At 39.6% G+C, this 17,985-nt stretch overlaps 1 protein-coding gene across 4 annotated transcripts; it reads right to left on the bottom strand.

Moving 5' to 3' along the window:
- Nucleotides 1–2,287: 2,287 nt before the first annotated feature.
- On the bottom strand, nucleotides 2,288–17,759 carry LOC104929291 (neurocalcin-delta B). 4 transcript variants are annotated; one of them, XM_010743773.3, is made up of 4 exons: nucleotides 17,489–17,759; nucleotides 5,973–6,403; nucleotides 3,660–3,765; nucleotides 2,288–3,040 (listed from the first exon to the last, which is right to left on the bottom strand). In XM_010743773.3, exons 2-4 carry the CDS (start codon nucleotides 6,348–6,350, stop codon nucleotides 2,946–2,948), a joined length of 579 nt encoding a protein of 192 aa, XP_010742075.1. In that variant the 5' UTR covers nucleotides 6,351–6,403; nucleotides 17,489–17,759; the 3' UTR covers nucleotides 2,288–2,945. The 4 variants fall into 4 exon arrangements, with proteins under 4 accessions (XP_010742075.1, XP_010742074.1, XP_010742077.1 ...); XM_010743772.3 differs by having other exon boundaries at nucleotides 5,973–6,406; nucleotides 17,489–17,757; XM_010743775.3 differs by lacking the exon at nucleotides 17,489–17,759 and adding an exon at nucleotides 16,935–17,154.
- Nucleotides 17,760–17,985: the final 226 nt, after the last annotated feature.

Raw genomic sequence — 17,985 nt, forward strand, 5'->3', positions numbered from 1 at the left:
GCATGCAAGCAGCTCGTTGAAGCTGTATCAAAGGCAGTGGTTTCTCTGAGCTAAATGCTAATGTACATGCTAAGCTAGGCTAATTAAGATATATTTGAGCAAAACTTATCTAGCAGTGTTTTTTCTCTATTTTGAGATGTTGCTACTGTTACATTAGTCATGTGTGTTATACTAAATTAAATTACCACAATGTCTGTGCGTTAAATTATTTTTCAATTAGAAAGGAAGTTCAGGAAAAAAGATAGCTAGCATTCACTTGATATATTCACTTGATTTATTTTATAGCTGGCTAATTGTGTTATTATATGATATCTTTTTGCACAAAATTATATATTTTTTAAATGTTTTAATTTGATGGCTTAGCATGGCAGTATAGTTTTCTATGTTCAACACCTTATTTGCTAATTAACGTTTAACACTGAAACTGGAGCCTGATGGGAATGTCAGTAGTTTTGCTAATAATAATTACCAAATTACTGAATAAATAATACATTTTGAGCTGATTGCAGACTTCAGACAGACATTCTCACAATGACATGTCACAATATTTTATGTTAGCATGCGAACATCTGCCATTAAGCAGCACTGTGCAGATTAAACTTTTTGACACGATGATGGTGCCAGTCGGGATTACAAAATTCATCCTGTCATCATTCATCATGTGTGTTCATTTAACTGAAAAACACAAATGAACTACAAATTGGTGATAAAGGGAAATGTAAAGGAATCACAAAAGTCAACAGGATTTATCCTCCTCAACCATGAAATTCAATGGAAATCCCTCCAGCAGTTATTAAGATTACCATCCCTCGAGTCAGGCTGTTAGCAGGGCTAATTATGTCTTCATTACACACTACATTATGTCTATAATACATAAAAAACACAATCAGCCATTTTCCCATTTTGTCTTTATTTGAATAACAAAATGGACATCCTACACAGAACACATAATGCAAGTTAACAATACAAAATCTACAAAATGATACAGTGACAAAGTTTTTTTGTTCGACAGGTAACAACTGTACAGTATAAATGGATACAATACTGTGTTTTTTTATTTAATTCATCTATATTTGGCACTTGACCACAAACTGCTAATGAAGTGAAATGTGGGACTGAAGTACCTTATCACCTACTTGAAATGTGCAGAAGCCCAGGGAATTTATTGTTCCCCCCAAAGTCATCATTCATCATCTGTCTGTGAAAACTGTTGTATCTCATGGTGTTTTGAGACCAGCAGGGAGAGGCAGATGTAAATTTATCAGAATGGAAGCAGTAAAGAGCTTCCAGTAAATCCTGAAAAACACGGTGGAGTTTGGAGTATATTGCCACTAAGTCAGTGCTTTGTTCTATTAGTTGTATGTTACTGTGTGTCACAGTCACGAAAATATCTGTAATCTCCATCAGCAGTCAAATTGTCTTTCTTTAAATTGTATTTGAAATAAATGTGGTACACATGAACAAAGTGTGCACACTGAAGACATAAAGTCACATTTACAGAAGTGATTGTTGCATTTAAATGATGTGTACACCACTTGGAGATTGTTTACACACCATTTAAGCACAGTACAAGAAAAACTTAATGACTGCCAATGTTTGCTGGCTTCCTGGGAAATGTGATGTTAGTAGGGGGGGGGTGGTCGGGGGGGGGGGGGGGGGGGGGGGGGGGGGGGGTAATCAAACTCAGATCCATTTTCTCTCTCAATGTAGCGGTGGATATGCAAAAGCTGAAAGGATAGCAATATGTGTGGTCCTCTCCTTTTTAACCTCTCTATCATAAATATGCTTGAATATACTGTACAACTTTCTTTCATATATTCGTCAAGTAAAAGAATAAAACGTCATCGATCGTCACATTCCAATAATTTATATGTCAAAATTTTAAAGTCAATTTCTTCCATTGCAGCAAATCGCCACAATGTTATCACAGAGTAAAAGAATATATAAGTACATACTATATATATTCAGAAAACATCTAACTTTTTTTTTGCTGATACACTTGAACCAAGAAAAAAGAATCACAGCTCAGTTTATACGCATATGTCAAGTTCATGTATTCATCAGTAAAACGGGTGTTTATGTGAAGTGTGTGTGTTATTGTGTGTGTGTGTGTGTGTGTGTGTGTGTGTGTGTGTGTGGACACAGAACTTGGCATAAAAAGTCACTTTCAAAAGAACAGATGGTTGCAATCTGTAGTCAAAATATTCCCCTTCATTTAGAAATCTGAGTCAGTTTTGGTTTGATGTAACATTCCTCCAAAATATACATTAAAAAACGAACAAAAAAATAAAACATCATCAGTCCTCTCTAAAACTAAAGTTCCCAGATCTCCTGTCTATAGAATCCATACTGTAAGCTGTGAACAGACTCACATACTTCATTTCATCCAGTGTTAACTTAGACTGCAATACTTTGTAGAGATCTGTCCGTCGTCAAACAACAACCCGAGTCAGTTAAAGAGAACAAAACGAGCATGATTCCCTTTTAAATAAGGAACAATGTTTTAAAAAACAAAACAAAACAAAAAAAGAATAAAAAGAAACAGCGAACTTGGATTCGGCTCAATGTACCTCACGAATCAGTTGGATTTATCCTCGCTGGTCGTCCTCTCAGACGCAGCTTTGACTCAGTGTTTAACAAGTCTTTGATGGGATTCTGTCCTTTAGGTTATATTTGTACCGTTTATGAGACCCGTGGTGTCTGCAGCTTTTGACCAAGCGTAGAGGCACACGTACGGTATGTGTGTGTGAGCGTCTGAAAGATTATATACGCAACATGCTTTGGTATTTGTATTATGTACAGTTACATTTGTGAGTGTGTGTGTGTGTGCCTGTGCCTCTAGAGCTCATGTGATCAAATGTCGACAATCGCAGGCGGGTCGGCTGGGAGAGATTTTGAAAATTTGTTAAATGATTTAAATCTGCGATGGAAAAAAGTCCAGTTTTCTACTGCCCAGCACTGCTAGGGTCACACTGAAGCAGCCGGACGATGGAGGGATCGTTCTTCGCTCCTTCAACAAACTCCTCAAGAGACAGTTTACCTGAGAGAGAGAGAGAGAGAGAGAGATTGAAGTTTACTGGTTAATCGTTATGTTTATTTGTTGCAGCAGCTCTAAACTGATAGATCAAATGAAACTACAGAGCAGATAATCTTCCCAAGGCAATGTGACACATTAATTTAGAACATTTTTAGACAGAAATAGTTTTTTCTTAACTTATTCAACTTATACTTATTATGTTCATTAACTTATTCAAGGGTGTCAACTTAGACTGTTTCTAGACTTTTTGTATTTAAATTGAGTTGTCTGGATTGCTTCTGATCATTTGTGCTTTTATTTAGCACGATCTGGTCAGTGTCACATGACAAGTTCATCCAATAAATAGGCCTATATTCTCCACCGTGTGGTATGAGAATGAAAAGTCATGACCTGTGAAGTAACGTTATCCACAGAAAACTTGGACTCATTTATTTAAACTCAGCGTATTCAAGAGCCTGATCAGGTTATTCTGATCAAAGCTGCTAAAAATGAACAATATGAGTAACTGCTTTCTTAGAAAACATTTCAAAAGTCGGTTCTTTTAAAATCACATTCAGTTCTAGCCTTTAAAGAACAACAGAAAACCATGCAGCAGACTGCAAGCTGTCTGAGCAAGTCTTACCATCTCGATTTGTGTCCATCTGCCTAAAGATCTTGTCTGTGCGTTTCTCGGGCGTGGACTCATCCTCAGGCATCTTCATCACAGAGGAAACCATCTTGTAAATAGCCTGAAGACAACAGAGGGGAAGAAAACATTAATATTAGCGTGAAGCTTTCTGATAACTGTCGTTTTGGTGAGTTAAGACTGAACCGACTGAAATAACACTGTCACTTTGAGTAACTTCCTCTCACTTTTCAAATAGTATATATCTCTTATCACATCAATGATAAAGACAACCATAAAGTACGTACAGGCTGATCACATTTCATATCAGTTATTCCGGCCAGAAGTACAAGGTTATATGAATCAATGTTGCATCAGACGGATTGTTGCCAAGTGCAACAAAAAGAAACATCTCAGTGAAATATATATACGACCCATCAATCAACTTATGCCTTCTGGGAGGAGGAGAGACAAAGGATTACTTTCATTTAGGTCTGGCTCTGGGGCCTGATGTGAGTATTAATGTCCAAAAGACTTCAAGTTTAGGTTATTAAAAGGACGATAAATCAAGAGAAGTGAGTGTGTTTGCCCCCCCGTTTAGGTTCTGAAATATTTAAAGCTGAAGCTGCTACGCTGTCCCGCCTGCACCATGATTCCTCAGTCTTCATTCCTTCAATCCTTTCCTAACCTTGAGATGCGTGAAATATTCCTCACAATGATGAAGAGCTTGTCAGATCAACACTCCAAACAGCAATGCAGCAGAGCAGCTGTGTACATCTGCCTCCATCACACACACACACTGAGAATGTGCATAGGGCTGCAGGTATCAGTATCTTCAGGCATTCATTATCAGTTGGTGCTTTGATTTTTTTTTAATTAGTTCATCAAACACTGAATCTGTAAAATTAAAAAAGTCTGACCAGCCGCAAAGTGTGAAGTACTTAATTATGTATGATGATAAGAAATAAGCAGCTCCAGCCTTTGAGGGGAATCAGCAAATGTTTGCATTTGCAGTAGATAAATGAACCATTATTGTAAAAAAATTCAATTTCTGAACCAATTAATTCATAATTTAAAATCATTTATTAGGCAAAATTGCCATGTAGCAGCTTCCTGCATGTGACGATTTGTTACTTTTCTGTTTTTTATATACTATAAATTGGTAATTGTGATGGACACTGAGGTTGCAGCACCACCTGAAATCAGGCAAAACTTGTTTTGCACGTTTTCCCCCTTTTTAGTGGGAGGTGTAGTGGTAGTACATCGGTATTTGTGGCAGGAAATTGGTTTTACTTTCCTTTTTATCTGTCAACTATCAGTATTTCTAATCTATTCATAATAGTTCCTGCAAAGTGAGGCGACTGACTGGAGATTGGAGCATCTCTTTTGCTCATGAACACATCGAGGTGTTTTGGAGAAGTGAATCAAAGTGACAAAAATGTCAACAGACAATTCAGTTCTGCAGCTACAGAGTGTGTGGGTTGTATTACTGCCAACACTGGCTGGATCAGTTTCCATGTATGGATGAATCAATAATGAAAGTAACCATCAGAGATAGCTCTTTATTGGGACGATGACGACAAAGGTATTAAGGCTGTCCTACACATAAAACACACCTGCTCACTTTACACAGTCACACTGTAAATACAGACCACTGACTCGGAGAATAGGATTACACATTCTGGCACTCTGCTCAACTTAGCACTATGAAGTCTGATGTAACAACACGTGTAAGGTATCGCTGGTGTGCGAGTATGTGAGTCTCTGGCAGACGTATGAACCGTTTAACGAATAAGACAAGCAGCCTGTGTGAGACTATTTGTTGTAAAGTTACCCTGGAGCTCCACAGGAAATGATGAGGAGGGTGGGGGGTGGTGCTGGTCTTCCTAGAACTGCACAGTTTCTGGATGTAGTGCTGAGTCAATATGAGGATCAGAGGAGGGCCGCTCCCTTCTAGAAATACACCACAGCCAAGTCTTATTTAGAGAAGTCTGAGGGCCTGAGAGGAACTGCTGGTTTCTAAAATTACACAGCGGCTGCTTTTCCTGCTGCGGGCAGTCAAATGGTGAAGAACACAGAAGCAGATGGATATATGATGTAGCAGCTGGTGTGGATGGCTGAACAAAATGTTGCTTCACTGCAGGAACAGTTATAGGACCAGAGAATATGGTGTTACCATGATGGCATGCAATGGCCACTGAAAGTCTGTGAGCTATATAAAGCTAGAGAGGCTGAACGGCTGAGAAAGTGAAGGATGGAGGAAAATAAAGATGGAAGGAACCAAAACAAACAGACCAAAAACAAAAAACACGCTGTAAACAGTAAACCCACCGTTACAATCTCCAGCATCTCTGCCTTGCTAATGTATCCATTCCCGTCCAGGTCGTACATACTGAACGCCCACTTCAGCTTTTGGTCCAGCCGGCCACGTGACGTCACACTCAGGGCAATGATGAACTCCCTGAAGTCTATAGTCCCATCTCCATTGGCATCAAACGTGCGGAAGACATGCTCGGCAAACTTGGAGGCGTCTCCGTAAGGGAAGAAGTTGGCGTAGATCTTCTTGAACTCCTCCATGGAGAGCGCGCCGCTGGGGCAGTCCCGCAAGAAGCCCTTGTACCACTCGGTGATCTCATGCTCGGTGAAGTCCGTGTTCTCCATCAGGTCCTGCATGACGTCAGGACGGAGCTTGCTGTTCTGTTTGCCCATGGTTCTGGCTTCTGTTGAGGCTGTGGTTGATGTGAGGGCAGTGGCGATTTAGACTGCTGACGGTGAAAAAGAAAGAAAAGAGAAAACAGAAAAAAAAAATTGTTAGAAATCATCTGAAATGACCATGAGCTTTTTTGGATATGAGAAGTGGAAAAAAACAGAGGAAGGACAGTGACGTCTTAATGTACTTCCACATTTAGAAAGTTTTATAAGAAGTTGAACTTCTTATAAAAAAAAAATAAATAAATAATAAAAAAAAAAAGGTAGCAGCTTTTGCTTCTCTTGAAATTCAAAGTAATACAAAATGTATATTTAGCAGTTTGATGAGAGGGTAAAGCAAAAAACAAAACAAAAAAAAACATATAAAGTTCCAGAAATCCAAAACAGTAAGCTAAGTTGCGTAATAATTCTCAGAGGGTTTGTCACTATAAGTGACCTCTTTCACATTACATACAGTCATTGATCCATTTGAATGAATACCATTTCACACAGCAGATAATGAATGTGCCACCATGCTCGAACTAAAAGACTTAAGAGATAAAGTGCTTTAGGATCTGATTGGCTTTGCCGAAAACCTTAACCTAACCTTAACCTGTGTACTCGAGCATCAGTGTTGTTATTACAAAGAGCTGTTATTGAAATTTATTTGGGTATAATTGTTACCAAGTGCTAAGACGTGAACATACTTTTCAAAACTGGCCTGTACTAACTCTACCAAGACTGTATTAAATGTGTCATCTCTTCATACTGGTTTCACTCTCACTGACTTTTGTCTTTTTAAAAAGGCGACAGTTCCGTTGACAGATTCAAGATCTTTCTCTCTTATCTTTTTTCAGTTTGCACGTTTTATGAGCAAACGTTATCACAGAAGCAACGGCAAAAAGCAAGGAGATACAGGGAGTGTGTGGTCTCCTGCACATGCACTGCAAGGTTTAGTCTCTCGTGCACCTGCGACACGAGACCACCACCTTTTCATGGTAGAAAGCCACCACAGATGCACAGCTACGCCCACATTTACAGTGTAGCACACACACACATGCCATTGCATGCCAATGTGTGTGTGCACTGCAGATGCACCTTCCATTTCCTGCAGGAACTACAATGTTGATGCCTTCTTACACATGTGCACATCCTCTGTATTAATAGTTGGGCTAGTTTATTGACTTAGTTTGGGTTTTGATAAAGTATCTGCAATAAAAAACTGACTTGATAGTAACAAACTTCAAGTCTAATTTGACTGAATGAGCCTACATGCATGCTAGCCACAGAACTGATCCAGCTAAAAACAAAACAAAAAAAAACACATTCACCACACACTAACCAATGAGCTGTTGCATTGCAAGTGAACAGGGAGTCTTAACGCTCAACAGAGGATGTGGCTGATCATCTAACCCTGCAGCTAATGTCCTTAGTGTTTTCCCCTGACAGGCCGCTAGCTGCTGCTGAGCTCTCCAGGCTAAAGACAAGAGAAAAGCTACTAAGCTTAGCCGAGGATAAGGACAGATAAAAACAGTGATGTCAGGTCAGGCCATGGCAAATTACTGTACAAGTAGCTTGTTCCAGGAAGGGGAGGTGAGACATCTTTATGTCTCACCTCTACTCCGGTGACAAACTCGACAGGAAAGACAGAACAAAAGAGAGCAGACAAACACAAATACAAGCAGAAGCAGAGGCTCCTCTCCACACATTCATTTAGTGAGTTAGGCATTCTTGCGGTTGCAGTTTGAATTAAAGAGCCTGAATTTTGATTTGTTTGATTAACTGCTCGTGCAAGGACTCCGTCTTTGTCTTTGTTAAAAGGGTTTTTGTGGGAAAGTTTTTCCTCACTCGAACCGAGGGTCTAAGGACAGAGGGTGTCACTCCCTGTACAGATTGTAAAGCCCTCTGAGGAAAATGTACTTTGTGACTTTGGGCTATACAAATAAAATTGATTTGATTTGATTTCACACTCAGATGTTCCATAAACGGCCAGCTATAATCCTGTAATTAACTCAGAGTAAATAATGGGCTCTGGCAATGTAGCAGCCACCTCTAATGAGTTTCCTGCTGTTACCTATAGTTCACTTCAATGCCAGCATGAAGGCTGGAGCAGCGTGAGAAGGAGATTAACACCTGTTTACACACTCATCTCTGCTGGAACAAAACACAGCAGCACACAGCATGCGCGGCGGGGGTCCAATGTGAGCTGCTCATATACAGACTGGAGGTCTAGACCTGAGCGGGGCAGGGGGGGGGCAGTTTAAGGATATGTATGAATACAACATTCAATCCTAATATGTTATATTATATTCACACTGCCGTTTCTGACATGTCAAAATGTCTGCTGTCTATTTCAACCTGAGCAGACATCAGTTTAATCTTTAACGCTTGTGTGTGCAGCCATAAAAAGTTATTTGTAATGAAGATTGCATATTAACCATCATAACAATAAATTCAAATAATAATGTTCCTGTTTTAGGTATGTTGTAAAACTAAAACAATAGAGCAAATACTACTGAGTTGATTTAACAACTGAATGTTACTTCAATTAGATTTCCCCTTTGACCATGATAGAAGCAGCACACAGCAGAAATGAGGAAACAAGGAAAGTTTGTCTTTGCTCGTTTTCAACTTCAGCTTTTTTGTCCTAGAGAGGAAATTTGTGCACATTGGTCATAACATAAAATACATTAAAAAAATACTACAATTTTTCCACTTAGTTTTGTGCACTACCAAAGTCAGAAAATTCATTCATAAACTCATTCTGTGATCAGGACACACCACCACATTCTGTGCAATTTGCATTTTAATTGCTTAATGGATTGTGTTGGGTTTGCGCGATTACTGGGGCTACATTTTCATGACGACTGACCTGTACAATCACTTTTGCTTTTGTCAGACAGAGAGCAAAACACGCAGGCGTGTTAGTCTGCAGAGTGCTTTTGATTCACAACAGCATTTAATGCATAGCGTTTAACACACACTTTTAATTGTTTAATTGCTTTTAGCTGACAGCCTAATCACACAGACTCCTTTCCGGTACGCTTTTATTTACACATTAATGAAGAACACAGCGACTGAAATGTTTCTCTGCCCGTTATTCTAAACAAGGAAGGGAAGGTTACTTAGTGTTGTTCTTACCGGCTTTAAAACAACAACAACATGAGGCTCTATTCAATCACAAGTATGACATATGTTTATGTACAACAGATTATTTTTATCATCTAGCTGATAATGTAAATATGATTAAATGATGAATTGATTGTTTACCCATTTCTTCCAAGACTTCGAAACTATTGTTTTGTTTCTCACTAATTCTCTAAAACATAAATTAAATTTATAATCTATAACAACATTATAACATAAAACTGATTTCAGAAGCTAGAAATAACTGCTGTTTGGCAGTTTTTGCTTGATAAATGGCTGATCAATTAATGCATATAATTTTATTTATATATATATATTTTTTTTTTGTGTGTGTGTGTGTGTGTGTGTGTGTGTGTGTGTGTGTGTGTGTGTGTGTGTGTGTGTTTCCAGCTTCTCCTGTCTGAGGAATTGTTGCATTTCTATGTCATACATAATAGTAAACTATGTTTACTTTGTCTTTTTAGACTGATTAATTCATGAAAATAATTATTAGTTGCAGCTCTGTTGTGTTATATGAACTCACGCTGGACGCTCCATAATTACTACAGGCCGAGTATTTAAAACATGTTGCTAGTTTGACCCACTGCGTGTAGTTTTCTGTGTGGAGTTTGCATGTTCCTCCCTGTGGGTTTTCGTTTCCTCCCACAGTCCATAGACATGCAGGTGAGGTGCATGTTCATTGTTGACAAGTCTTTTCAGTAACTAGAGCCCTTTCAGAACACGTTTACAAGACGTATATACTGATGCATTATCCTTGATGGCAGCTAATGCATATCAATGTATGTGAATGGGTGAATGAGATACATACTGTAAAAGCTCTTTGAATAAAAGGCACCATCCATCCATCCATCCATAGTCCATTTATATAAGTACAGTCCATTTACCATTTACATATACACAGTATGTGCTTACACCTACATCATAGTGTGTAATAAACCAGTCATCTGGTGCTTGTTTATGCCAAATAGGGGGTAAATTATGTGTTACCTGGCCTCTCAGAAGGTTTCTGTGTGTTTCAAAGCAGAAATGACAGGACGACAGCTCACACCGCCACTGAACATCCCCTTTGACAAGTCACCCTAAGAACCCCGCTATTTCTAGCTCTCAGAGATCACTGCCTACAATTAACCGTTAAGACTCTTACCTGCTGCTGCTGGCAGACCTTTGATGGCGCAGTTACATAACTGAGGCTTTGTCAAGTGGACAGGTCACATGGTTGAGCCAGGTTTCTACCATCTCCTGAGGTAGGGACAAATGAGCCAACACCAGAGACTGGTTTAACCTTCTGAGCGTGTCTGAGACAGCCCTGAGATAGGGTCGATGACCTCATCCTGTGCAGGTATTAGCCAGCAGAGAACAGGCTGTTGCTTTTAGTTTCTAATGACACACAAGATCAACATGCTGGGCTTTGTGACAGATTTAACTCCTAAAACCAACGACAAGCCCTGCTGCATTATACTGGTCCTCGACTAACTACTGACAATATCACGACACATCATGACACCAACAGGAGAAGCAGAGAGAAGCTTCTAGAGACAAATACCATCTCATCCGACAACTACTGAAAGCAACACATCAAAAAACATGACACTTTTCCATGTAAACACGATAGACAGTCAGAAGATAGCCAATACAACCAATGCCAAAGCAATAGTCTTTCTGACCTCTGTTTGGGTAAATATGAACCTGCTTAAACACGTTTTTTCTTTTCAATAAATGAAATATACTAAGTCTGTATTATTGAATAACTGGTCAGTTATTTTCTTGATAAATTGCCTATAGCATTTAAGAAAATCATTAAAATGCCCCAAGGTGAAAACCCCAATATTTCATTGACAGTCATATGTAACAAAGAACTGCAGCAATTCACCATATCTGATCTCGTACCAGTGACAAAAACAGTTGTAGATTCATTTTGTTTCATTTCAGCTCTAATATTTTTTAAGTATGAATGGTTTCCAGTTTAAGACAAATCAAATATAGATGGCTCGGTAATGTTTGGAAATTTTGACTAGTGGTGCCAGTATGATATCTGAGCTTTAAGACCAAACAACATTTTAGTATGGAGAATTTAATCATGTTTCAACCTTTTCTTCAATTAACATACGACACACTGTTCAAGGAATCACTGTTAGAACAGAAAGGAAATCTGTCTGGCAGGTTTTCCAATTTAAGTTGGCAAGTATTTTGAATACAGCTATAAGTCAGTATCTATATTTGACAACTATTTTAACTATTGAATAATAATTCTTTCATTTAAAAAAAAAAATTCCAAAATGTGTCAATGATTTGCTTTCTTATTTCTATCTTCTGTAGTGGTAAAATGAATATAGGTGGGTTTTGGGCAGAGTAAAAAAAATAAGTCAACTTAGAAACTGTGATGACGTTTTATAGACTCACTTATTGATGTGTTAATCAAGAAAATAATCAATAGATTAATCTGCTGTGAGAATAATTGTTCTTTGTAAGTAATCTGACCAGGAACAGTTGACTCAATCTTGCAGCATGAATCAGAAGTCCTCCACACAGCGTTCATCCTAGAACAACTTGTTGCCCGCTTACATAACAGTTAAAAGTCTCCATTTATATCCTGCAGGTAAATCTTAACCCATGAGTCCCATGGTTAATCCATGAACAGAGAGAGCAGAGCAGAGAGAGATGGGGGGAGGCCGACTGAGAACAAGAGTGAATGAAAGGGAGCCCATCACAGATAGTCTTTATGAATGATACATTCATAATGAAATATGATCATCTGTGACTTGGCTGCAGAGCTGTAGGCGTTCATTCTCCACCTAACAGGCAAGCAGTTATTACAGCAGCAGGTCTGCAGTGTGATAGTCACACACAGATGAAAATGAAATAATCATGTTTCATCTCAGATTTGATAAGACATTAAAAACATCTCAGATTAGACATGTTCAGCCAAGAACACACTGGAACAACCTGACAAATCTGATTTCAGGCCACACCACAGAGACATGTGGTTTTAAGGATTGCAACATCACACCTGCTCGCTTTCTTTTCTGCCATTTAAATTAAAATTTATTTTTTTAGAAATTCAGTTCTGCATCATCTGTGTTCGATTAACACAGTCCAAACAGGTTTGTACCATGGTGAGGACTTCAGGTCCAAAACATCTGTTGCTATTTATACTGGTTCAAACTGTTTTATATGTTGTTCTTGGGTCTGCGAGGAGACGGCTCCTTGTAAATTCTCTGATGCATACCCTAAGATCAACATCAGAGCTGAAAACAATCATGTTTTTGTCATCTGCATGGAGAAGTCACTCTCACTCGCTCCATGTAATCTACTTTAAACGGCACTGTAATGATATATTCTGGATGGTCATATTTTCGGTGGTGTGGAGAGATTTTTCTAAAGCTTCTGCAGCACACTCGTCAATGTCAGAGCGATGGAGTGGCTCATATTCCAAAAATGGGAGGGAAACAAAGCAGAGCTGGCAGGTCGGCAATGTTTCTGCAAACTTGTTTCATATCCGTTCGGATTCTTTCGAAGGATTTCATCCTTGGTGGGATGGACTGACCTTTGGTGCGTGAAAATGTGCCGTCAAAAACCAAACAGCGGAGCCTTGTACGCCCACACGTGTAACCTTTAACTTTTTATTCAAAAGAACAACATCAGAGTCATTAAAGTTCAGATGACAGAAACTGACATGTGGCAAACGTTACACCAACACTTGTGGGATACTAAGCATATCAAAGACTCAACAACCAGGGCATGCATGCCAGGATGTTGAACATCGGCACATCAAAGCCACGTCAGAGTGGTTACTACTCAAACCAACTGAAACTAGCCTCTAGTGTCGCAGGCTGCGGAGCACAGACAGTTTGTACATGATGCTAAGAGCTCTGCAAAAACAAAAAGGAATAAAGTAAGAAAAGAAAGATTTAAAACGTGTTAGCCATCCGTGTCATAAGTCTGGCCTGTACGAAGAGGGGACAGGCTTTCTGGTTTTTCCACTTGTGGCTCATATTTTACGAGATCTATAAGCGACGACCTGCTGCTCTCCTCTACATCTTGACACACCGTACATCTCAAAGTCGTCTTTCATGCGCCTTCTGGCTTCTGACAGCACACATAATCAACATTACTGGAAATGTGCAAGTGTTAGTCACCTGGCTAAATTTCAACTGCAGTCCTCGCCCTCATGATCACATGTCTGATCAGCAGCACATTTCAGACCAACCATCGAACGCATAGCTTTGGGAGCACCCGTGCTCACGTTACATGTATCATGATGGGCGCTATTCAGTGTAGCATGCTTTACTGGCTCCTTGAATATCTGACTGCAACTCTATCTCCTGTGTTATTTAGTGTAAGGTCAGTGCTGGTCCACTGTTGCTCCAACCTGCACCAGAGTCTGGGGAAACTAACATATTCAGCAGCAGGGTTGTTCTGTTGCAGTCCTGGTTATAGAAATGTACAACTGCAACTGAGTCTACAAGTATGAGGAAGAGGCCCAGAAAGTAAACTAAAAAGAAACTAACTTAAAATCACATCTAATCACAGTAAGTCAAATGAAAAATGGAAAGCCATGAGGCCAACTTTAACATTTATTCCAACTCTAATTCCAACTACTAATTGTCTGATTTTTCATTAGTCTCGTGACACAAACAATATCTAGTTTTAGTTGACTGACACAAAATTAATTGGTTTCTTCTCAAATGTGAGAATCTACTGCCTTGCTTTGTCACACATGATAGCACGTTTAATATCCTTGGGTTGCTGGTCATATCGATTATGACAATAATCATTATTTGCAGCTTCCTTTCAGAACACCCTTAAAACACAAACTAAAAATAGCCGCTCTCCATCACTAACTAATGCCTGTGAAATATCACCTTTATTATGCACCTGTCTTTTCAAAGGCCATCAGTGGGATCTAAATATTAGCAAATGCTTCAACACATCCACACTGAGACTCAAACATAGAAGTGAATGACCGGCTTGAACCACATTTTCTAAAATCCGTTTTCTTGGTAATGTCTCGAAGCGTTTCTTTCCTTCCCTAAACGTTGGTCAAAATCCAATCCATCCTCCCTCAGAGAAACCTGAGGCAGCAACTTCATCATAATGCAGCGCACATGAGCTCCCATTGTCAGCCGGAGAGCTTCGTGCGTCAAGGCGCTGCAGAAAACCACAATCATGACAGAGAAGCCATTATGAGGGAGCGAATGAGAACAAGATAAAAAAAAAAAAAAAAGTGTCACTGACAACAACTGCAAGAAGGCAGGCAGAGCTGCAGAACAGACTCAGGATTGGACACACACACACAGCAAATTGTCACTGATTGCATGAGGAGGGTGCTATTTACTTTGCACTGAATATCTAAATGTGCCTCTCACAAAGACAAAGGCTGCAGAGATGGAAACGTCAATCTGTCCAATGACTAAACAACTCCCACCCCCCTCTGCTGGTGATATCTGCGGCACAGCATGTGTGAAATGCAGCTTTCTGTTCAAAATATTATGTGTGTGACAGGCCAGAGTCTCTCTGCTTTCTGTCTCATTCTTTATCTCAACATCTGAAGCTCCCTCCTTCAATGTAATCCTCCACTCATCCTTGCTTTCTCCCAATCACTCTCCCTGTCCACTTCCTCTAAAAAGGTCTAATTCAATTCAAAAGAGCACTGACTGCAGCCCAGACGAGCATAACTACAGAGGATGCTGCCAGTGCGGTCATTCTGGCCTAAAACAAACCAGCAAGACACCCACGCCGATGAAAATAGAACATCTGTTCAAATTTAGCATACATTTGTAAGAGTTCAGCATCTTGAAATGTTTGCGGGGATGCTTTTGACACCAAGGGGGCTATTATCTCGACTCCACCCTTGTGTCAGCACCTCCACAGGTCTTTACATTTTCTCTCTGTGTTGTGTTGGCTGTCTGAGGTGGGAGTAAGAGCTGGGCAGTGTATTTCGCTTCAGTTTGGATCTAAATTCCCGAAAAACATAAAACATTGAGAAGGCACAGAGCTTCAAAAGATACAAACACTGGTGCCATTTCTGTGTGTCAGTGTTCTGCTTTCTTTATGCGAGTGAACCCATTTCCTCTCATTTCCTGCATCAAAATTTTTCATTTGATCCAGTGAACCTTACATTTATTTTTTATCCTTCTGTGTCCACTCATGTCTTTTCACATCCTGACCCACTCTGATCAACTCTGTAAACCTTTCAGGGGTAACTTAGCCATGGCAGGCTCTTGTTTACATCCCACATCAAAAACCAAACCAGTGGCACTCAATTACCACAAGCCACCAGCCACAAAAAGTAAATTTGCACAGGCCCAGCGAGGTCCCTTAATTCTACAAGCAACTTTGAAAAGGCAGCAGCAATCATGTGTTCAGTCCTTTAATCCTCAGTCCTACTTTAGCTGCTTGTTTTTTGGTTTGATTTTTTTTTTTTTTGGCCTTTTCAAGCATTTTTTATTTTTGATAGAGACAGCTGAAGGGTGACAGGAATGTGGAGAGAGCGAGACGGCGAATGACATGCGGGAAAGAGCCACAGGTTAGATTTGAACCCTGGGCCGCTGTGGCAAGGACTGAGCCTTTGTACATGGGGAAGCTGCTCTAACCGACTGAGCTGCTCGGTTGTAAAACCTGAAACCAGTATGAACCACTGATAAAGCAATTTAATGTAGGGTTGCAACCAATCACTATTTTTTATTATTAACTAATTTGTCAAGTATTTTGCATTACATTAGTAAGTCTATGTACTGTAAAACAAAGTATAAATAAACCCTCATATTTGAGAGGCTAGAACAAGTGACATGTGGGATGTTTTGTGAAAGTTTTTAGATTTGTATTTTATATATATTGAATATGTTTGGATTTGGGACTGTGGTCAGATAAAATGAGCAGTTTGAAGGCCTCACCTCAGACTCAAGAAACTGCAATGGACATCTTTCCCTCGTTTTCAGACAATTTCTTGATCAAATAATTGATTTCTAACAATAATAATGATAAAAATGCTTCAATAATAAATGAACAAATGCTTTTTGATGCTCTGGTTTAAAACATGTATGGATGTGAAATTTCTCATTTAACAGAAAACTGTGCTGTAAACTCAGGAAAAAATATTTCCTGACATTAAATTAAAACACTTAACTGACAGATGAACAATAATGAAAATAGCTTTTCATCACAGCTCTTAAAAAACAAAGAAAAGCTACAAATCGTCACAGTAAAGGATGTTGGAACCTAAAAATATTGATAAATTGCTTTAATTATGAAAATCATTAATGATCTTTTAGCGCCCTTCATCTGTTCACACTTGAATTTCAAGTCTTCTTCTGCTTCTGAGTTAACTATCACTGAAGAGCTCATTAAAGTGGAAACACATCTCACTGATACTGTAGTTACACTGACACACACATGTACACAATGAGAGGCTGGATCACACACACATTAATTCACAGTAAAACAAACATTGAAACTCACTTGTCAAGGTAAAGCAGCAGCTGTCCGATAATGCCACCTCCTCTCTCTCCTGCTTTATCCTCACTGACTGACTGACTGACTGACTGATGCGTATTTACTGAAATGAGATACCCTGCCTCTCTCAGCCGGGTGTGTGTGTGTGGTGGCAGGAGTGCTTTTTTTCCACTTCCTGTCCTCCACTCATGCTACAATAAAACATTAGTGTGTAAAAGTCAAGGCATGCATCTCCGGCTCCTGTGAGGGTTCACTCAGGACAGAAGAAACAGCCTCATCCGATTAGAGATCTGTGGAAAGCTTTATCCGCTGCTAGCATCTTGTAATGCTGCAAAGTTATGAAGGAAAACGTGTGAATGCGACCAATAAAGTGTAAGTAAGAGTTTCTAGCTGTGAGGTGACTACTTCAACCTGAAAGTCATCCCACCTGAGGTGCAGGCAACACACACATACACACACACACACATACACATACACATACATACACACACAAAGTAATGTTAACAGGAAGCGGACAAACTGCGAAGGAGGGACGGACACAAACACTAGCGACAACTTACCTCGCTTTAAAGTCGTTGTGGAAGCTCCTGTTTAAAGTCTCTCTAATATTCCATAACCTCGTGTCACCGGTGCAGACGAGTAAAAGTTTCGGAGGACAACAACGTGGGAGCAACAGGTTGCAGGCAGGAGCAGGACTTTCCCGGCTGCTCTCGGTCGAAACTCTACCAAGATTTTTCCCTGAGCCGCAGCACACACTCCGCTTAGCCCCGCTGCCTCTTCTCACCGTGACGTCAAGAGGGCTCGTCACGTGGTGCGGAGGCGGCCAATGGGAAGCCGCGTTGTCCTGGCAACAAGAACCCGGCACCTGGACGGTGATTAGCCTGTAATAATCTACAACAGAAGTTAGCCGTGTTTTGGACTAATACATTCATAAAAACGTGGATATAATATGAATATAAGTACAAGTAGTTCTGAGTGGCAGTGCTGTGAAGTTGTAAACTTATAATGTTTTCTAAATATCTCAGGAATATGAAGAAAATGTAATATTAAACAGTTA

Source organism: Larimichthys crocea, chromosome XIII (genome assembly GCF_000972845.2).
Source record: "Larimichthys crocea isolate SSNF chromosome XIII, L_crocea_2.0, whole genome shotgun sequence".
Lineage (NCBI taxonomy): Eukaryota > Metazoa > Chordata > Actinopteri > Sciaenidae > Larimichthys > Larimichthys crocea.